General features: G+C 43.0%; 1 protein-coding gene across 5 annotated transcripts in view; it reads right to left on the bottom strand.

The window, feature by feature from the left end:
• Window positions 1-22,921, bottom strand: part of LOC105665845 (lachesin) — a 288,009-nt gene that overhangs the window by 229,323 nt on the left and 35,765 nt on the right. For 2 of the 5 annotated variants that reach the window (XM_048407783.1, XM_048407786.1), the window contains exon 2: window positions 14,380-14,489. In XM_048407783.1, coding sequence (XP_048263740.1) covers window positions 14,380-14,452 — 73 coding nt within the window. In that variant the 5' untranslated portion in view covers window positions 14,453-14,489. Of the gene's footprint in view, window positions 1-14,379; window positions 14,490-21,714; window positions 22,604-22,921 lie in introns of all 5 variants that reach the window. The other 3 variants (XM_012309408.3, XM_048407774.1, XM_048407773.1) reach the window with 3 other exon arrangements.

The following is a 22,921-nucleotide window of genomic DNA, read 5'->3' on the forward strand; positions in this document are numbered from 1 at the left end:
CTCTAGATAACTCAAGTTCGAGGAGTAAATCTTTGAATATCGCTCACGCGACTGGCTAGATTCCATACGGGAATCAATGAGAAGATATATGGAAATAGTTCCCGGTTGGCCCGGCTCCACGGCACGCGAGGAGCCAACGTGCCAGCGCGGCGTGGGGCATCCGTTATGCAATTACAGTTTTTGCACGACGCCGGAAATATGGACACGAAAATGCGGATCGGCAGGGAGGGTCGAGGGTTCGGCGAAGAAAAAGAGACGAAAGAAAGCGGTAAAGGAGGAAGAGGAAGAAGAAATGGCGGCAGCGAAGGGTGGATAATAGCCAGGATAGAATTGTTCCACGTGCAAAAAACCAATTCATCCTGGCGTGTTATCGGATGGTGGAGACGCTGGTGGACCCGAGTGTTCTCTACCTCGCCCATCTCTTCGTCTGAAAATGCCTTCATCGTTGAGAGAACGGCTTTATCTAAGTGCAACTGCAAGGTGGGACACGTGCAACGATCGTCCGCAATTGCAGTTACAATCATATCACAAATATGCCGTATATCGGATCGTTCCGCGACGTTGGATGATTCACCGGGTTTACGCGTGAAACCAACGCGTGTCGAAAGCCGCGTAATTTCACGTCGCGTCGATTCGATGAATTTTACGCGTTCATCCCGTCGCTGAAATATATAAATACAGAGGAAATGGTAGATTATCATCGATCGATGGCACTACATTTTTAATAACCGTGTCATCGACTACTGCCCCGGGAGACTTTCCACCACTGCTTGACGAACAGACCGATTTTAACGGAGCAACGAAACGCGACGCGAACCGGCGAGGGAAACGTGTTAACGTTGTCCGGTTTTTAACGGGTCCATTCAATGTAAACGAAATACGAGCTCTTTTTTTTTCATCCGATAACGGATGATATTTTTTAACGACCCGCTACGAAATAACGTGTTATAATGAAACCGACCGTGTCGACGCATCGAGAATAATATGTTCGGAGGTTTCGCAGATAATAATTAAACTAATTGCAACGGAAATTTGATGACGAACGAATTGAAATAATCGGGAATAATCGATGTAAATAATTATCGTTGCACGTTGTGAGCGGGGAATATTTTCGATGGGTGACTATTAAAAGCACGAGAAACGATATCGAACTTTGGAATTAGGTGGAAAGTCGCTGCGTTTCGTAAAGGGTTCAAGTGACCCAAGACGTAAAGATGTCCGACCGGGTCGACGACAGAGTATGCTCGTCATAAATTATGCATTACTCGCGGTATTACAGGTAACGTGGCTTCAATTAAAATTCGCTCCTTAACTGGATCACCGCAATGCGGCGCATCCCTAAAGTACGATTCGTTCCGGCTGTATGGTATCGTTGCTCGCTATTTTCATTACCCGAGTTATTATCTTGGCGCGAAAAACAATTTCTCTCGCTCGGCCTCTTTAGACCCGGACCTCCGGCCCCGGTGTCGAAAGGCACTCGAAACGCAAGCATCACGGCTCCACTTAATCACCATGGAAAAGTTGTTACGGAAAATTTGACGAACAAAAGTTGCCCGCTAACCACCTTCCTCTCTTCCTATCCCTCTCTCTTTCTCGCTTTCGTGTCTACGAAACGGCCACAAAACCGTAGTTACGGCACTAATTTCAACGGAATAATTGCGAGAACCTCCAGCCGTAATCCTTTCCGAGCCTCCGAGAACAAACGGTTCTCCATCGCGCTAACAGGCAAGCAAGAGAGTACCTTTCGTGGAAGATGATACAACGTAACGACGATGACACGGCTCGACGACATTGAGCGAGAGAGGGGGGAAGAGAGGGAGAGAGGAGAGAGAAAGGAGGGAGAGAGAGAGAGAGAGAGAGAGAAGAAGGGATGGAAAAGGGGATGCGAAAGCGGGGAGAAAATAGCGCCTAGAAAGGACGGTGCAATTAAACATTTTGTTCCTGTTCAACCGGTACAACCACGACCACTTGATCCATATCCTAAGTATAACGTTCACTGCACTTTCCCTCTCCGAGGTACCTTTCGCGATTCCCCGGCTATAATTTATCATTGCAAAATGACGACTCCAGGGGTCGACGAACGTTTGGAATGGATAATGTTATCCGCTTCGTGGCTTTTCACGGATATCCGTGGGAATCTTTGAATACACTCGCGCCTTTTCATCCGCAGAAACACTGTACAAGTGTGTGTGGACTAATTGGGCGGGAACGCTCGCTTCTCCGCCAGTCCAAGAATCCTACAAAAGCCATTGATCCTTTTCTTCCTTTCGGTTCTTTTCTTTCAACGCAGCGTTGCTTTTCGACATTGCCGAGATCCAAACACCGAGTCGCGAATCTAGGGAACTTTCATTTCGAAATGGAAATTTTCGTGCAGAGAATCGAAGGTTGCAGGCGATTCGAGCCTCGCCGACTAGGTCTCAATTATCGCGTAATTTTAAGGTCCATGAGTAAACCGAACGCGTAAGGTATTAATTAAAGGTGGAAACGATCGGTTGATCGTTAGCAAACCCGAAATGAAATTCGAGTTCTGGTTTTCACGGCGGTTTCCGAACCGGTGAGGAAGAAATCCGTCTTGGAAATAGTTTGGAAATGTCGGAAATACTTTCGAGTTGCCTGCCTAACGACGATATTGCATTTCAACCTTGAGGTAGGTTGAAACGGCGAAATTAGAGTGGTGCTGAGCATTAAGGCACCTTCTGCTCGACCTCCTCGTCATCTCGAGCATCCGCAATCGCTGATAACTGTAATGGGGATCCTTGACTTGACCGAAGAATTCAAAAGAAGAGATTTCTCCAGACCTGATATCGATTCTGACTCGACGGAAATGTATCGGGTTCACGACCCCGTTACTTCCGCCCCTTCTTTCATGCATATTTCACCAAAATTCCAAACTCTTTTAAAATCAATACGGAAAGTTGTAGAAAACATTGCTAAAAATTCCAGCGTGCCTTTTATATTTCTTGCATCTCCTTGCGCAATAATTTAACGACTAATCAATGAACTGACCAGTTACAAGCCATAGTTTATACAGCTTTAGTTTGAACAAATTCATTAATCAAATGGAATAATCAACTTATTTATAGTTGAAGCGGTTTCCAATAATTTCAGTAAATCAAGAAAAACCAGCTAAAGTTTTATTTTACGACATGAATCTTTAATACCTCTTTTTATCTTCCAGTAAATACGATTTAAATATCGTAGCTGTCGGTCCATAAATTTCTAAAATTTGCTGAAGAATTTATCAGTGCCGATAGCTTGCGACTTATAAAATTCCATTAATAACATTCGCTAAAATACGCGATAGTTAGAGATTCTAGAAATTTCGTTTATTTTCCATCTGCACAAAGAAATACAAAAGGAGCAAAGAAACGTATCACGGCAAGATAACTTTCTATGCATCTCGCTGATATCTAAGATCATCCTCGCAATTAAAAACCATTAAGAACATCTCTCCGCAACTGTTCAAACTACAGTCTTGCAAGGTGTTACACAGTAACCGAAGCTCGGACGTTATCCTGGTTGAACCGAAGAAAATGTATCCTGAGCCCGGAAGGACCAGAATTAAGCTAGCCTCACCAGCTGCCGTTTCTCAACGGAATCGCGTGGGTAAGAAATAAAACTGCTCAAAAGATAACCCACTTCTTCGGTGTGGTAATTGTCGTCCATAAAACCGGCTTTGTGCATCGCGTTCGCGAGATAAAAATTTTACAGATTTCGCGAGCGTTGAAAGCGGTTCGAGGCCAGAGGCTTCAGGTATTAAGGAACAGCTGGAAAGCATCCGGAAACTGTAAAATCGTGTAACAAGCGGCGATAACGACGGCTGAACGAGCCAGTTTACGATTCCTCGCACGGAAGTCGCGGCGAGCCTCCCTTGTTCCAGGCTCGTTTCCGAACACCAGCCGACCGAAACTCAGGACTAGGAACGAAGGGAAAAAAACGTAGACTAGAAAGACGAACGACGTTGCACGCAACGGGTGGATTTCACATTTGTAACATCGGTGAAACTTTTAGTCCTTTAAATACGAGTATATCTTCATAAATCATTTCTTTAGATGCAAAAAATTGCAAAGCTAATATTTTTCGAATGATTTTGAATATAACTTTTTATAAACCGACTGTAACCAACATTACAGTAGGGATCGAGAGAAATACAGGCAACTGCAGCCTAGAAATTTCAAAAGCCTTCTAGATGCTAGGTATGCATTGAAAATGATAACAAACATCGCAATGATCGTAATAAATATGAATACTTCATACTAAATAGGGAAACTTAGCTTATTAATTAACAGAGTATTTATGGACCTGCAGATAGTTTGTAATCCCTACTCCGAGGATCAAAATCTAAATATCTCTCACCAACAGCAGCATTGTTTCACGAAATTTTCGTATCATCGTCCATTGATGACAGATGAGTATTAAAAAAGTTAAACGTTACAGATATTCCAGGTAGATGTAGGAATCACGGTTGGTCGCAACGAGGCCGTACGTGTCCGCAGCTGTCGCAAACTCTGTATTCGTACGCGAATTCTAACGCGCGTATGGTAGGTGCACGAGCGACCACGTAGCTACGTGTGTAGCCGCATAACTAGTCTCGTTGTTGGAACACGACGAAGGCAATTTTTGCTATTCGCTGCTTGGCCGCAGATCGTCCAACCGAGATATAGTTAATGTTCGAGCACGAGCCGCCGTGTCTCTGAGTTCCGCGAATGTATTTGCACTCGCGATAACGACGATGAATGTCCGCGAGCCCGCGGTATTATTTAAATTTTTATCGTGTTCGTTCGTCGCCTGCTCAACGCAGACGAGTACGCTTAAGAGTTGAATTTGAAGAGCGCAAGATATATGGAATGCTAGGGGTCGTGATACTCGAGCAAACGAGGGATAGATACGTTGGACGATCTATCGTTGATTCGTATCACTTGGAACGGAAGATTCTCATTGAGAACCATCTTATGATGCGATCAGGATAATTGCTATTTTAGAGAGATGAAATCAACTTTTACCGTTCGAAAAGGAGGATATAAAACCTTAAAAATCCCAGACAGTGTTTCAAATAGTTGCATATTATAGTTACAGTTTAGTATAGTTACAACATAGATATACATAGAGCTGCGAAAGTGTTTCTCGTGTAGTTTCAAATCGACATTCATAACTTGGTATTTACGTAAATTCATATTTTTATGCAGATAGTTAAAAAACCTAGATAAAAAATTGTTTAACATACGAAATATTGTAGCAAGTACCACACTTTGGACATTTTGTATTTTTCCATACTACCTGCAGTCTATGCATTTTTTGCAGCTCAAATTCCCCACGACTGCATAAAAATCTGCAATTTATGTATAACCAGAAACATAATCTTTGTAGAATCTCAGTGAAAAGTACAGCGAAGAACATCCATCGCGGTAGTCATCAATTAATAACTATCCCAAATCCATCAGCATGAGTGATCTTTCCAAAGATGTTAATCGGCATATATAACTCCAACACGATCGTTTAAAATTTACCTAAAGAGTATTAACGTTTGCAAATTTCCGCGATCCTGGTAGTTGGATATCAATGGCGAAGTTCAGAAGATACACGAGCTCTGGTGCAACAGTGCACTGGAGTTAAAGAGCATAACTGACATCGTCTGGCTAGCTGTTATATCGGTCTTTTAAAAGTGGGCCAACCTGGTGCATCCGTCGTCGTTCACCCACCGCTTCTAAGAATACCACGCCACGGATACTCGAATTCCTCCGTGCTGAAATTTAATATTTCTCTTTTCGAGAGGGAGCACGGAAATGCCATTAAACGGGCCGCGAGCAGCCAGCGTCGCTCTCTCATCGAATCGAGTTTGCAAAGGCGTCCCCCGCCCCTCTGACTCGGCACACGCGTCCCGAATGCTGCCTGGAAGTTACTATTTCATGAAGTATGCATGTCTAGCCACATATGTGATTCCATATGTATCGCGCACCGTTCTACCAACTACGCCACCTAAAAATATATTTGGACGAGCAGGGACCGCGTGCCAGTGGGAGCACCACAGAGCAAGAAAACCTTCAATGCCTACCACAGTAAACGTGGCAAATAGCAGCGAGTTGTGAAGATTATAAAATATTAACGGGTAAAACGATGCGAGCGCGTGCGTATATGGGGAAATTTCTGAGAGTGTGCCTCGAAAATAACGTAAGGAGAACGTTCCCAAGAGATTGGTAGATTTCTTTGGAATAATAGAGTCGAAGAATAGGAGGAAATCGGGAATCGAATTGGTTCTATAAATACCAAATGACAGTTTGGTGGTACTGTACGATCTACGGTGTACATCGTAGTGGCCTACAGTGACAGCGTGCAACAGTAACATACTATCCATCAGAGTCGATGGAATTTAAAAATTTCACGCGCGTTAAAACTGATACGTATTGATTTTGATGAAACGTCATCCTCTATCGGAAAATCGATCCCTACGCGTTTTGCAACCGCTTATGGTGTTAATCCGTTACACATGTAGTAGATCATTTATAAACCTCAATGACACTTGTATTCTAGTTCTTTGCTTCTTCTCGTGCTTTGTATTATTTTATTGTTATTATACCATTATTTACCATTATTACTTTATCATTACACCATTACGTACGCTATATTAAAACAGTACAATTGTGTTATTGTATCATTGTTTATGAAATAATTTCGTTTACTAATAAAAATACGTTCCCATTTTTTAGTTTCCATCTCTATCTTCCTTCAACGGGTTTATTTCAGGAAAAATATTCTTTCGATTTCGATAAGTTCTCAGAGTATTTTGTTTGAACGAAAAATCCATCGTTTGGCCGAATATCGTAAAATAATACCAAGATCTAAAGTAAAAAATCTCGGCGATATTCCAGGAATTCTTGACGATATCTACCGACTGCAGAGTGTACTCGAGCGGCCGATACCCATTTACGACTTGAGTAACCAGCCATATTATGATGTTTGCTCGCTCTCGCGTTACGTATGTCACATGGCTGTCGCAGATCTCGTTTCGCAGGTGTGTACGCGCACGTGTATACGCACGTGAGACCGCGCACGATATAATAGCGACAATAGACGTCGCTCCTACTAAATATCCACCACTTATGATATCGTGCACGACTTTAATCGATACTTTAGTCGATACTATGTTTGGTGGAAAGATAAAACGGTATCGACAAGCTCAAACGACGAATTCCAACAGGCGGACTATCGCCCCGGAAAGGCAATTACGTTCACGACTTCTAGTAAACCGTTAAATGTATTTTGATCTCATAGCCGTTGGCTAATGGTTTTAACCCAGTTCCGAACGCTTTCCCTCGGCTAACTTTCCTTCGGAAGAATTAACTTTCCCAGTGATAGTGTAGAATATTTTCACGGGGACGACCCAAAGAAAGGGAATTATTTTGTCGTCCCGATCTCCGGCTTTACAGCTGTTATACATCTTTGTAATTTCGTCTGTCCGGGGAAATCAATGGAAAAACGAGCGCTCTAAAGACTCGAGATGTAGTTGCAAGCTTCATCGAAAGCCTGGCAAAGTTCTATTTAAGTTTATCCTACGGAAGTATGATTTCTTTCCAACTTTTACCGAACGTTGCTCCATTATCAAACTCATGCCGAGGGAGAAACGTTACAGCACCATTTGTATTCCTTCGTTTGTTCGCGATATAAACTACAGTTTCTCGTTAGTACAGTCGTAGTTTGTCGATTCGTCGCGCTAAAAAGACACTCGTTCGTTAACGAGTCACGGTGATATGCGATTGTCGAAAGAACACAAACGTCGTACGTGTTCTACGTTGAAGAACTACGTTGAACTTCAGCCAGTCCGATGGTTCTTGTTTCAACCCCTGTCGCGTCGTGTCCGCTTTCGTCCTTTGTACGGCTTCGTTCATGCAGCAATGGAAACGAAGAACGCGTAGTTCTAGGCTATGCGGTGTGTACTCTGTATCAATTACGTATCATCGTGATTCGCCGAATAGTCAGAAATTTCACGAAGCGGAAGGGAGGCAACGATGATTCGGTTTCGCTCGAAATTTTATCGCTTTTTTCTCCCATTTATCGTCGATACGATTCTGCCCTGTTAGCATTTTCCAATTTCATAAATGCTTCGAAATTCCTGTCTCGTCGATTGTAGCCGATATTTTAAACACGAGCCGGATATTTTTACGACACCGTGTGTCCGGATATAATTAACGAAATGAGGGATTTCTATAAAGTAAAAATGAATACCTCTGCCCAACCAGTGGTAAACAAACCTTGCGATACGAACTCGTATACAGGATGCATCATTTGTACGGTGTAAATCAAGTGTGATCAAGTGTCGTACACGATAAAACGGACACGTAAAGCGGCTATTCTAACGAGTGGCTTCTTTCGTTCGAGTGTACTCGACAGTCAATGGCGTTCATTCGCGCCCATGGTTTTCAAAGCGATTTTTTGCATCGTCATTTATGCTTCCCGTCAAACTCTCGGTAGAAATCACTTTATATTTTCCGCGCCGATGGACTACGCTTCTCCACGCGGAGAATAATGCACGTTCCACGCCGAGTGTATCGAATTCAGGCCGGGTTTATTGAAGCGACGTCGCCGTAAAAACAGCCTCGTAGATCGAGCCGCTTTTTATGCATTCGCAAACTTTCACCGACTACTTCGCGCTTCGACGGCCGTGATATTTTTCTATTGCGCTCGAGTTTCCCCCGGCTCTGATCGCAATAACGTGCAAGCACGAGGACGCGAGCAAACTACCCCTATTTTTAGGCATTAAACAACTCGTACGATCGCAGCCACGTATAGGAGTATCCCTACTTATATATTTCCAAGGTTCTTAGAGAAAAATCTAGGACACATTGTTCGTGATTCTGTTCAACAACTTGCCTATTCCCCGTATAAGACATGCATTTGTGCGTTAGTGTGTGTGTGCGTGTGTATATACAGACAATATTCACCTGACTTTATGACAGCTACTTGAAGATCGGAACAGTCTCTAGGGGAAATTCAAAATGTGTCCATTATCCTGGAAATTGTTGAATCGACGTCATCGTCATCCTAGGCGTAGTTCGTCTAAATTGATGTATAGAGACGCGCCTCGTCCTCGTGTGAATAACATCACAGGCCATAATAAGAAAATCCATAACGAGAAGGATAGACATCCTGGGAAGTGAGCATCGTTATGGAATAAAAACTGAAACTGTTATAAGCCCGGGGGTTGTTTAAACTGTAGGGTCGAAGAAGCTTCCGTAGGCCAGAAAACAGGAGCAAAAACTACGAGGAATCAAGAGAACGCCTTGGTGGAAGGCATAAACTCTCTGCTTTTTCATCTGCTCAAAGTTTGAATGCCGTGAACTTGTCATTTTTCTTCCACTCCGAAAGAATTACTGTTTCCGAGGACTGATTGCTTTTTGGGAACTCACTCTCTTTTTGGGAGATTGACTTTTTGAAAGGAAAGCATACAGCGACTGGATCAAAAGAAACCGTCCTTACGACTGCTTCGTCGACCGATTGTTCCAAGGATTACCTTTTGGTAACGCAATGATCGAATCAGACGAGACCATCTTTGCAATAGACTATTTTTGACAACTAATTTTTTAACAAAAGCGACACAAAATGACCAGACTGAAGAAGATTATCTTTAAAACTAAGGGAACTACGAAAAATGTGAAGAAGAGACCTGATAGGAGAAAGGTCCAATTCAAATTGACGCAGAAGAACGTACGTGTGTGTGTTAAGTAGCGGGTATGCCAGTCTAAAGGCACTAATGTACATTTAATGTCTTAACTTTGAATGCGGTCGTGCTCTCCGCCGGAGATAACATCTTAAATATGTTTTTGCATTTACGTAGCGAACGGGCAACTCTCACCCCCCGACCTACAATGGAAAAAACGCGGCCAAGCCGGGCGCACGGAGACCGCGAGAAGGAAAGTTTTCAACGCGGGGCGATGGCAACCGACGCCTCGAGTCAACGGTGCTGCCCGCCAAGCAAGGTACTTTTTCCAAAAAGGATTTTCACGTTTCCCTCCGCTCCTCGCCGCTATTTCTCTTTCCGTAGCACAAAGGCTACATCAGAAATCTACGATCTCGCTGTCGACCAGGGGAATACCAGAAGTTTTTCCATTCGCTGGAACGACCAGAGAAAAGACGTAAGCACGGCCTCCTCTTACTTTCCTCGTACATGAAATTTCCTCTTTGTCCACTCTGCCCCCATCCCCCCCTCCAATCACTTTTCTCTCAAATGAGAGGATTCTCGGTTAAATCAGATCGGATAGATGACATTAAAAAATGTTTTTATACGTCATAAGATTTGATAATACGTCGGAAATGTTTATTTTCATAGCGGGTAATTGATGGCTCGTATAAGCCACAAAGTATTGGCGGATCGCATTCTACGTTTCGCAGGTGAATCGACATGAAACGCGTATTGGAAAGGCAAACAGCGTGTATCCTCGAATTCCGGAATGCTTTATTCTGCAACATTCGTTTCCGATTCGACGTTCACTGACGACGTAGCCACGCTTCGCTCTGTGGCTTTATATCCTCGTTCACACTTTCCTATTATATATGGCGAGATTTTCTGTTTGAACTGTTGGTCCGACGAAATAAGTTCTCCCCGCGATATACACGTCCCTTCGAACCGCATGAAATAAACTCCATAGCTAAAAGTTCCAATCTCATTCGAGATTCGAGAAAACATGCGAGACTAGATAAATAAATATGTGAGACTACAGTATGACCCGAAGCATGAATGGCAAATATATTTTTTCCGATCCTGGAATTATATGGTTATTTATTTATTCTACAATTTCCATTGCCAGAGACGTGAATCTTTTATGGTCTGATACCGAGGAATTTTTAGAATCGAGATTCTGATGCCACAAGTCTGACGCAAATTGCTTCGTACCCTGGCGAAACTAACTACAATGCTCTGGAAAACAAAGTTGTTGCTTCGTTAATTATGAAACTATAAGCATGATACATTTACAAGTTAAAACGCGTGATTGAACTCAAATTCTCAAAATCTTGACTCACACACCGTTACGATTTTTAGTCGACCAATTATTATCTCGATGATCGCGAGGTCAGTAATACATTGTTTCGATCAACCTGCTACCTCGATGCTAAAAATTCTGCGACTTTGTAATGTACTCGCAGGACCATTGGGCTGCCTTTCGCGCCTCTCGATCAACGAAACCGTACGATTATATCCCAGTGTCTACGGGAAGCAATTTGCCAGGTGTTCGCGACAGAATCGATGGAAACCGACAATAACCACGCGATCCGGTTCGTCGGGCTGCGCCACCGGCCAATGAACCGACGACGATGCGCGTCGCGAGGATTCGAATTTGTCCGGGTTAGGCTCCGTCGGCGAGTTCGTTCGTATGCATAGCCGGCTATGCTGATTGGTTGGCACGCAAGTCGCTGGCACTCTAACCGACAAAGTCCGTGCAGTTGATGCACATAATTGCACCGGTTGCCTGGTTACAAGGCTTCCAGCCCGTCGACGGATGTTGCATACGCGTTGTATTAATATGTATTTAAATTAGTGCCTCAAAGCGATCCCAAATTACTGCGCGTCACTCGGGTAGCTATCGATGCAGGCGTTGCTTCTTCGAACCTCCTTGGGCCGACGACGCGTTCCTTGATCGATGTACTTTCTTACGATACAAGTAGTTACACCAAGAAGAAATTGCACCGATGGAATATAGAAAATAACTTGCAACGATTCGACTGGAAATCAATTTCGATTGCTCTTCTTTTTCAAATTCCATGAAATAGCTAACGACGTTGATCGTAATAACAAGAAACGATGAAAATGGAAACACGTCTAGCTGCCTTGTTTCACGAGACGGCCCAAAGCAAATGACGTAGCAAGTTGCACGGAGAAAATGACGATACAAAAGGCGGTAGTTGATCGTTACGTTGTAGTAAATTTCTTTTATCAGAGGAAGACTTCGAGAAAGGGATGCAACTGCCATTTACCGTCAGCGAATGTCATGCTGCATTTTAACGAGTCCGATCGTCGTATAAATTGAAACGAATAACGTTTTAAATGATGTTTTGGAAATATATACGAGATTACAAATATTATGATTACAGGAAAGATACTGGGAATAACAGTCGTAGATTTCGAAATATTTTTCAACGGATCTTTACGATGTATAAAAAGCATTGTACTTTTCGCATAAATGTTGGTGCAAATAGGCACGAATAAATTTTTAACCTGGAACAGATCAGACAAACTTCAAACATTTTCCACGTTATCCAAAGCAAACTCAGCTACCGAGTCAAATTGTCGATAGACAAAGCCCCGCACCGATTCGATCGAAAAATAGCATTTTTTGCCCTCCTCTTTTAGCCGAATGGCAAACCCTAGCAGTAAAAAAATTAAAAACACCGCAGTGAATCACAGGAAATGGTGCTGTATGTAATTTTAAAGGATTTCCGATAAAGCCTGAAAGTTTCAATATAAACATACCGAAAAATACTGACGTGAAAATATAAATTTCCGAGAAGAAGGAAAGCTTGGAAACGTTCGGATTAAAGTTAATACTACGAACCTATCGTAACTTTACAAACAAACAGAGGCGAGGAATATCGTAGAATTCGTGACAAGATAGCCACTAGACGTGTCACGTCGTTTAAAACTTCGAAAGTAGCTATCGCGGCAACCCAACAATTTACCTCACGATGCTTTAATATATCTTGTTCAACGGGATGGTGCCGAAAAGAAGCGAACCACCTTCTTATTTAGCGATAATTACGAGTTCCTAAGCCTTGGTTGGCTGTCTTCGTGATCTTAAGACCCCTTACCTCCCTTCCATCCGCTTTTGCCCCATTGAACGAGGAGCCTCGATAGCAGGGAGAGAGATTGCACGTTGAATGGAAAATTGATTAACCTTACCAACACTAATGGACAATACGTTTTATCAGCATTTACCGATAACTTCTACTCCTTCGCCGAGTTACTTACACAGCAATTTCTATCGCGCGCGTATCCGCCGTTACATTTTGGTAACGCGTAACTTTCATAGTCCAAACTAAATTTATACCATTAGTAGAAATTATTCAACGTAATCAGTCATCTTTTTCGTCGACTAGAGCTCTGTTAACTGGAACGACTAAATGATTCACAAAGAGCATCGATTCTCTAGTCGACGAATGTCCGGCAAACAGACAAACGTCCATCGTGTCGTTTCAGTGATTCTTTTTACGAGAAACGTGCATTATAGTTTTTCTCCAACTGTTTTTCGCATAAGTTGCATAAAACGTGCTTTAATGAATATCATCACCGAGTAGTGGCGAAGTGCAATGAAAGTCTCGTTTTTCAAGGGGTAGTTAACACGTGTACGCTGCTACTGTTGGATACATTGCGTCGATTTAAGTACCTAGTTGTGAGTAATGTTGTAACGCCACCGCTATGCTTTTACGCGTTTCAATAAAAGACGAAAAATGAAAAGAAAAAAAAACACAGCAATGGAGTTAAGAAAAAATAAAATCCATTGCTCGGGACAAAGAAATTCCTGATGAAAAAATGTGTCATTTTTTTATGCTTAGTAACCCACCAAACTTTGGTATTTTTCTAACGATGGGATTTGTTGGATATTTTCACGTTTAATAAATTGGCTAAATATAATTAAATTAAAATGAACGATAAGAGAAACTCGTTGTTTCACGACAAATATCGAAGGATAAGGTGTGCGTGCAGCAATTAGGAGCGTACATACATTTGCCGTATTATATAACGCGGCACGTGTGCTAGAAACAGCGTCTAAGAATCAAAAATGAATGTTCTCGATGAAACTACCATCGTTATCGAGGCAGTCACGGGAACTTGGCCAACACAAACTTTTGTAAACTACAAATTGGTATTTATTGAATTATCTTCCGTCGATGCAACTAAGATCTGCTAGATGTTTTTACCAATGCAAAAGTAACGGATAGTACGAACTGTCGAATTTTTCCCGCATTTCCAAGACGTCCGTTTAAATGGCTCGCGAGCACCGTTCAGCTGTCGCAGCTAAATTCCAAGAAAGTCTGCGGTGCGAATCTAATCGAAATATAATACTAATTTAGTTGATATAAACCGACATTATTTTACCCGGCGTAATTATTTACACGAGCATTCGTAGTTGCTACACGTTTCCTTTATAATTACACGAATTCCATTAGCGCCGGCTGCTATAGATCTAACGCGCGTTACGCGAATCACTTTTCTTCGCCGCGATCCTTGAAATTACAATAGATTTCTGCGCGACCGGCCGAATTAAAACGTGAATTACGCTCGCCATTTTTTTCAAACCAACCGTTTCCTAAATTTCGAGCCAACGAGCAACGAAAGCTCGTACGAGAAATACCAAAAAGCGTTGACTTTATACGAAAGAAGGTTTTGGTTACCTTGGCACATGATGGTGATGATGTGAAGTATACTGATGGTCAGATACGGTCTTCTTCTCTGATTGTCCGCCATTTTATCGCCGTTCCACGTCTTGCACCTCGAAGCTTATCTGCGAACAAAGATTACGCGAATATATGTAGTCAACGTCGCGATATATCACGGACTCTGGAGCATTTACTATTCTAAGAATTCAAAGGCCATCGAGGATGAAGGAAAGCTGAACAAACGATCGATCGATACGCGCCGTTATGAAAAGGATCGGAGGTAATTAATAAATAAGCCCAGGTCTATCATCGAGGGTGCGATATCAAGGTACGCAGCAAGCATGACAGGAATATGTAAATACGCATCCATCTAGTCTAGAATGCACATCCAAATGCATATGCACCGTATCGTTGATTCGTCGATACGTCGGAAATCCACGAGGCCGTGAAATCATTAACGCATGGCTAAGTCAGTGTAATAGAGGGATGCTGTAATTAACGAACACCTAATGTTAATCAGGTTTATTGGGCTGTAATATATGTACACCCACTCGACAAGATAGAGACTGTATTCGCGTGCAGCGAACGTCTACGGGATACGGTACAGAAATCAGTCTCTGATATGGCTCGATGAACGAGATGAAAAGGGGGAAAAAAGAAAGAGTTACAAGAGAGCAGATCCGTAGACTTTTCTCCAGAGGAGAGGAAAGAATTGAAAGAAACGCTATTCCAAGTGTGATTCGAACTGCAGCATCGTGGAAAGAACGAACGTAGAGAACGACGGCGAGATTTTTTATCGTTTTATTTAAACAACGAATCACGGAACGGTTAATGGGTTAAACAAGTTGTGTTGGTACGCGCATGCGGTTAATCTACAAATAAATTTAGATTTAAATTCGATTAATTAACAAAAATATGATATCAACGAGTTTCTTAATTCAATTCCGCGATGCAGTTTTTTTGCTGACGCGAATACACGACTTACGCTGATACGAAACGCTCTCTCGTGACCCGAGAGACCGATATTTCGAGCTAATGATTAAAGCAACACGAACATCGGCTGAATTTATTTTATCGTTCATTCTAAGGTCTCGCGTATTTATATATTTTATTTATATATTGTGTTAATTATTTACTTGTTATATACGATTTCTCATTCTGCTATCCCGACGCGAAAAACAATTGGATACGTGCACGAAGAAGAGAGAGAGAGAGAGAGAGAGACAGAGGAGGAAAAGGAGAAATAAAATATTAAAATGACACGGATTGCGTTTAAAATTCTTGCGATTTTGCCGGTAGACAACAGCTTTAATCGCGCTGCTGGGAAAGTTGGAAAAGTGCAGCTCCAGCGAATTGGCGACAAAAACGTTTTACTCATCCGTAATCTGTAGGCGTGAAATCGATTCACGGATCTCGTAGTTTGCCGGCGGAAAATATTTTACCAAGAAGCATATCGCGATAATAAAAGAACTCTCATCTCTGAAGAATGTTTCTCCTTTTTTCTTTGGTTGCATCTTTCTCTCGTGCTTCGGCGTATCGTTCTTCGTATCAACGTTTATACATAATTCTCGATTAATGTTTTCCACGGCGTATAATCATAATACGATTTTATTTGCGCGAAACGACATCACGGGCGAATAATCTCGATCGTTTAATGTTTCCAGAAGTCTCGTAGCGATCCGCGCGCGAAGATTAAACTTGATTTACAAATTTCATATTTCACGAAGTAACATTGTCACGGTGATTTTTTCTAGTCGGTGCGCTGAAAGCGTGCAGGCGCGGGCCACTCGAACGTTAAGAGCCGTAACCGTGTAACTTGATTCGTTGCGTTATTACAAGTTTTACGAGTTAATTAACGGAGATTTTTAGAGTAATATCACACAGGCACTTTAGTAAAGCGGCTCTTGTTACTACATCACGCTTTTACACATCCACGGCGTTGAAATTACCGGGGGGGTAACTCGCAGCTATCGCGCTCGACCCATAATTAGTAAACTCGGTTAACGACATGACGCCCGTTCACTGACGCTATCGTGGCCCGTTGCATTTTTCCTTTCTTTCCTTTTCCTGCTGTTTCGCAAACTCCTTTCCAACCAGCGACAGTCCCTCGTAAGTGTGAAACAGGAAGTTACTCGTAGCCGCCGGCATTATCCGTTAGCCTTTCGTTCGTTACGAATTCCCGGTTAATAAACGTCCGTGAAACTTTCTTGTCGCGAGCTAACGAGTTTAAACAGTCTCCTACAAACCCGATGCTCGTCGTCTCGATCTATCAGGATATCGTAACACCTGCCGATCGAGAATTTATAACGCGAAATCCGCCGTACTAATTCATCGCCAAAAGCCTTCGATACGTAATCGAAACGGACGAAATTCGTCAACATCGTCAAATTTCGCATCTAAAATATTCCACCACGTATTGTTCGCGTTACCGATTATCAATTTTCCCTATTACCAACAACCCTATGCACCAAGATAAGTATCAGGAATATTCATACTCGTAAAATACTCTGGAAAACTAAATCGCGCGAAGAACATATATACCACGCATGTACCGGACAGATCGGAGCCTGGGGCAATCGGAAAATTGTCCAATCCTATTTTTCCCACACCCTAACGAGTGTTATATCGTTTTTACGAGAATGTTTACTGATAATACGCCAAAACAGCCGTACTTTTTAACGGCACCGATTGTTTAATCCAATTGGACAAACGGCCGTTAGGTCGGACTCGCAGCGAGCGCCGATACGTCGGCTCGCATCGGTCTGCAACGAGCTTCTGCCGCTGCTGCTGCCCGTCCAGATTTACGAGGCGATTTACAAATTGGCGGTTATTGTGCCCCGCGCGGAAATCAAACTGTCCTGTAAATCAAAACGTCTGCCAGCGTTCATTAAACGTCAGGCAAATCCCGGAAATCGGTCGTCGCAACTCGACCCACCGCGGCCTGTCCACCGCCTCCACCTCCGTCATTGTACCCTCTCTTTCTCGACCCACTGCGTTTCCGTTTCCGCCGGTAGTCTCCGCGCGCCGATACACGCACCACGCCAGACCATAACCAGGCCAGAGCCAGGCCAGAGCCAGACATTAGCGTGCGTCCTGAATTCACCGTGCATTCGTTCGCAAAAAGTCGTAAACCATTTTTCCTCTCTCCCTTCCCTCTTTGTCTCTGCTCTCTTCCGCCCTGTGTACACGGCGGACAACGAAATAACCGAACATACGCGCGGAGACCGAAAGGGCGTCGTCGAAAATAATCGTTTAATCTGCGCGCCTGCGACGAAATCCCGATTTAGTCTGTTCCCAACGTCGTCGGTTTATTTTTACAGCGGACGCTGGTCCGTTAAAGAGATTGCTTCTCGTTGCTCGCTTGTCCATGAATTTGAATTAACAGGGAAACTGGGTGAAACAGATTTCGTAAATCTCGCGGTTACCATCAACGGAAATGACTGAAAATTGATCGTGACTGTGAGTCGGAATCGAGATGCTTGTGGAATTCGCGTCGAGATTGACGATACGGAGGTTAATTTATTCGAAAGCGTAAGATGTAGGGTATAATAGGATAGGATAGGATACTGGTTCAAGCCGGGTCTCGTAGTTTAATGGTAGGTTCGTGCGGTGTTCGTAACAAACCTAACTGAAAAATATTCACGTAATTGCTATCGTACGATGAAAATCACGTTCGTACGTGTCAACCAAGAATGCTCGATACCATTGCAATGTGATCTGTTCCTCTTTTTTTCTCTTTTATCTGTTACATTACTTTTATCATCCGCTACCGTAGCGAAACACAAATGCCAGGGCAGCTTCGCAACAATCCGTTGTCGTACAATACGCACCGATCCCCGATAACATCGAGTTTCGTTTATCTGTTGTCTTTTTTCCCCAGGTGTCGGTTAAAATCGTCGATTTTTGTGGACAGAGAAAGTAACGAAGAAGTAAAGAATGGACTTGGTTGAACGATTTTACCATCGACTTGGAAATGATTTATAAAACACAATCGTCACGCGAACTCGTGACAAGCTTTCTTCGGTAAACATTGAAATTGAAACGGTCGTAAAAAGTAACGTTGATAGAAATTATACGAACTCAGGAAATCCCATCACCAAGAAAAATTACACAGATTCGTTTCGAGTACTTTTTGAAATATTTCTTCCTCGCAATTCAGTCAACTGTCTTCGCAAGTACCATCTTTCACGGTGGGGTCTTCGTTAAAAACGTTACGAGTATTTTATATCGAATCGCGTTCTCGATCTCGCTGTCGTTACAGCGACTATTTCACCGAGGACATATTTTTTACCCGATGCATATACATCGCGATCGTGACGAACGCAACACCGAGGGAAAAGTCGACAGAAACAGAAAACTATAGGGAGAAGAATAGATAGAAATGACGATTATTCGAAGCGCCTGACATTTCGTCGGCCAACTTTGTGCTCCTCTGTCCAGCAATTTTCCTATTTGGGTCAGGCAAGATGACACGGCCCGCGACTCTACCCTTCCGTATCTCTCTGCTATTCCGGTACAATCGTCAACGACAGAGCAGAGAGCAAAGAACGATATCGAGCGAATTGGAAGTACCAAACGCGAGCAAGAGTCTGCTCTTTCTTTTGAACGTCGGTTAGAGATTGCTCGAAATACAGACGAGGGCAAGCAATGGGAAAAAAGGGATGAAATCCGTGGACGAAATTCGAGCTGCAACGATTTCCACGTTGAACGTATTAGTCTCGTTAATTCGCATGAAAAAGCTCTCCTAACGAGAGGATTTAAAACAGCCGAGATTTTTTTCTCCTCTTTACCTTTTCAGTTCTATCATCCTATCTACGTTAAGTCGTCACTATTTACATAAATTGCTTGGAACGTGATCGAATGTTCACAAATTGCGAAACAACATAAATAATAACACGCGAAGTGAAAATTGCAGGAGAAAAGAACGATACATACGTTTTTGGCGTCATCCTATGATAAAGCGAGAGAACGTTAACACGACACAGGTGAAAATGAAATAACCTGTCAGGTTCAAAGATAGAAGCCATGTTGTAAAACTCAAAGATGTAATCATTAAGGCAAGTAAATAATATTTTAATAGTATTATGAGAAATTTAGTAAGAAAGACAATTTTAGTAACATTCGCTGATTGATAGTTTACTTGCCGAAATTTAAAACTGCTTCGCGGTAAAAGAAAATGAAAAACGTGACTTGTCATGTTCTTCCCTACGTAGTCTACGAATACGAAAATTGAAATTTCTAAAAATTTCAAATACAACGAATACAATGATCGGAGTAAATATAGTACAAGGAACGTAACGAATGACGATAAATTTCTCATTACAGAGGAGGAGAAATAATTAATCGGCGACAGTCGCGTTCTCTATGCAACAGCAGGGCCGTGAATTTGCCGCAAAACTCGCGGCAAATCGCGGGGCAAGCACGACGGTGGCGCGATTGCGACAAAACGCTCGTAATTACATTCCGGAAGTGAGCAGGTCGAAAAGTGACGTGGCGTGCGTTCACGGTATCGTTTTGTGTCTTGGATAATTGCCGACACGCGATCCTGCCACGTATACCAGTCGGGCGAACACAGAACATCGTAGTCTGCACCTGCTAATGCGCCGTTTCACGTGCGTGCGCGACGTTCTACGCTGCATTCCGTAAAAATGAAATCGCCATTAGACCACGGCTACCTCTGCCGGTTCGCAGTTAACATGTTTCTTTTTTCCCTCACTGCCTCTCCCTCACGAGCCCTCGATAAATCATGGTGAATAGAAAAGGAAGAACCGGGCTGAGGCCAATTCTTCTCGAAGTGGTATGTATTTTTCGATCGTAGAGAGCACGTGTTTAAAACGAGAGTTTACGAAGAGTACACGATGATAGAAGTTATCGAAGAAGAAGTTAACGCGATCGACAACTACGATAGTAGTCGAGACAATCGCGAAGCAGCGTATTTATCTAATATTAAAAGTTCTTAACTACCGACACTATGGAAGCAACAAAAACTGCCATGCCGAGCAATGCCGAGGAAGGTGGGGAAGAAGAAGTGGAAGGGGGGGTAAGAAAAGCGCGAGAAAGAAAAAAAAAGAAAGAAGATGACGAGACTCTTTGGCGAGTGCTTCTTTGGAATTCAACGAGCAACCGAAGAATGGGCTTATTCAGATCAACGTTTCTTAACGAGGAAAGTTATGCTTACCGGCAGTCTTCGCGTACTCTTCAACAATTTCATAGAGTAAATCAAAGAAGACTCCTTACGTAAATTCATTTTTTTCTTTTTCTTTTTTTCTTTTTTTAAATCATAGTAGATACGTTTATTCGTATCTGACTGGAGCGTTGTGCGTTTCCCTTTTCTCGGTTTTGCCTGCAATCGCGTATGACCTCGAGAAAGAAAGAATAAATATCTAAGCCAAGTTTTGTCATTGTCTTCGCACCCCATGCCTATTTCCATGGATCCTCTCTATCTGGAATTCGTGTAAGAATCCATACGAAATCTCTCTATTTCCCTGGTAGGCGTGAAACGTTTTGCCGATGATTGCACGGCGACGCTATCTCATTCACGAGCACGAGGGGGTATTTCCCCGCTGGGAATATAATCATTCTTTGTAACGCAAAAATGTGCATCGGCAAGCTCGAGCGTTCTTTAACGGTTAAGCTTGCACACTGTCGCGGAACGAGGGGAATACCGCGGCAACATTTTTCCGATCGGCAACGTATATCTTTGTAACTGTAAGAGCACTTCGGCTCGAGCACACTCGAGAAACCGTTTGAAGTCATCGAAAGAGAGAGAGCCAGATGGATAGAGGGGATGTAGCGAGACGAGTCGCTGATGTTTGCGTCGAACGGACTCAAAGAGAACACTCGCCGTCAAGAAGAGGGGGGAAAAAAAAGAGAGTTTGGTAGGTATCCGACGAAACACGAACAAATGCCGCGAATCCATTAGACGTCTCGATTAAAACTGCACGGATCGGATTCGGCTACCGCTTCTTCCACTTCTTCTACTTCGCAGGGACGTGATCGTACTTCGAAACACCGGGTTTATCGTGAATTTTTTCGACGAAAATAGATTCGAGTAGACTCGACTGAGTTACATTCCGCGAGCTAGAGCGGATCTCTTTTTGATCGGTTCGTGAACGATAACGCGTAACTCAAATACAGGCTTTCATAAATCAAGGAAATTTAGAGGCAGGCCCCGATGTAATACCGAGGCCAATTGGAAATTTTGATTTATAGTGCTTATCAAGAAAGCCCCTGTAATAAGTCTCTTAAAAAGCGCACCTACAAATCGTCCATAACTCTTTTCCCGCGACAAAGCTCCAAATCCCCGATACGTTAACCCGGGTGTAGCTTCGAACGGGAGATAATACGTACTTTTTCACGGCAGTCCCTGGATTTCCGGGGACATATCGTCGAGGATCCTCGAGCCACCTTTGATTCCACGGTAAGTCTTCGAGATTCGATATTACCTGTACCACGACTGCTGTCTATGAAACATTTATCTCACAGCACTGAATCGGTCGCGTTCCTCGTAAAAAATCGACGAGAGATAAAACCGTGCGATGTTAAAAATTCACTGCGAATCACGGGTCACCAAGGATTATCGATCGATACGCCGCGGTTTAGCCGGCCTAGCCTTCGGATTAACAGTCGCTACGGATCTTCTTCTTGCTGAACTTCTATGTTCGATGGAACAATCGTTGCACTGATCCCTTTGTACATGTCCCTTTTATTTTCTCAATTTCGAGCTGTTAGCTCGCGCGATGCGTTTATATTTCGTATCGCTGCGATGAAATTGATCGACGAACGCAGCTCGGCTGGCTTCTATGCTTTGTCCCTCGCGATATTTTGTCCGATGCAGGAGACCAACGTGAAAAATTGTTGCACGCTGTTTCGTTTTTAATTAATAATGTTACCGTTGTCTTTTTTTTTCGCTCTCCTCCGTCGTTGGTTCGTTGCGTACTGGCTATGTTTGATTAATCGATAACGATAACGGTCCTGCGGCACAGCGAGTGATCAGCGTAAACCGCGTGCAACGGACTTCGATAAATGTAGCTGGTTATTTATTGGTAAAATCATGCGTGTGGTACACGTAACACCGCGATAGTAGGAGGAATGCGATCATTCGCACCACGCCAAGCCTCTGATCACCGGTGCACGATCGATCCGGAAATATTATAGTTCCGTTACGGCTGGTCGGTGAGCAAACGATCGTTGATGATCCTCATAAATCTTGAGAACGATTTACAGACCACCGGATTTCCTGTATAAATCCACGTACCAGAACAACAGAGACTATTTTTATTCAAACTTATTCTTATATTTGCCTGGTCACCCAACACCAGGCAAACGTATATCGCGATTTTTATTACAGCCAGAGATGTATTAAAAATACTCTAGCGAATGACGAAATCGTTCCCGATTGACGTTACAACAACTCTATTATCAAGCTGATTCTTCGAAAAAGGAACAAAATACTAAATGAGAAATTTCTGGCGGTGACAATAGTTTACACCGAGGGCGTTCTCAGATGATCGTCTACTACACGTTCCCGTTCCAATTACAAGAACGCCACTTCGGC

Source organism: Bombus terrestris, chromosome 1, assembly GCF_910591885.1.
Source record: "Bombus terrestris chromosome 1, iyBomTerr1.2, whole genome shotgun sequence".
NCBI classification, from domain to species: Eukaryota; Metazoa; Arthropoda; class Insecta; order Hymenoptera; family Apidae; genus Bombus; species Bombus terrestris.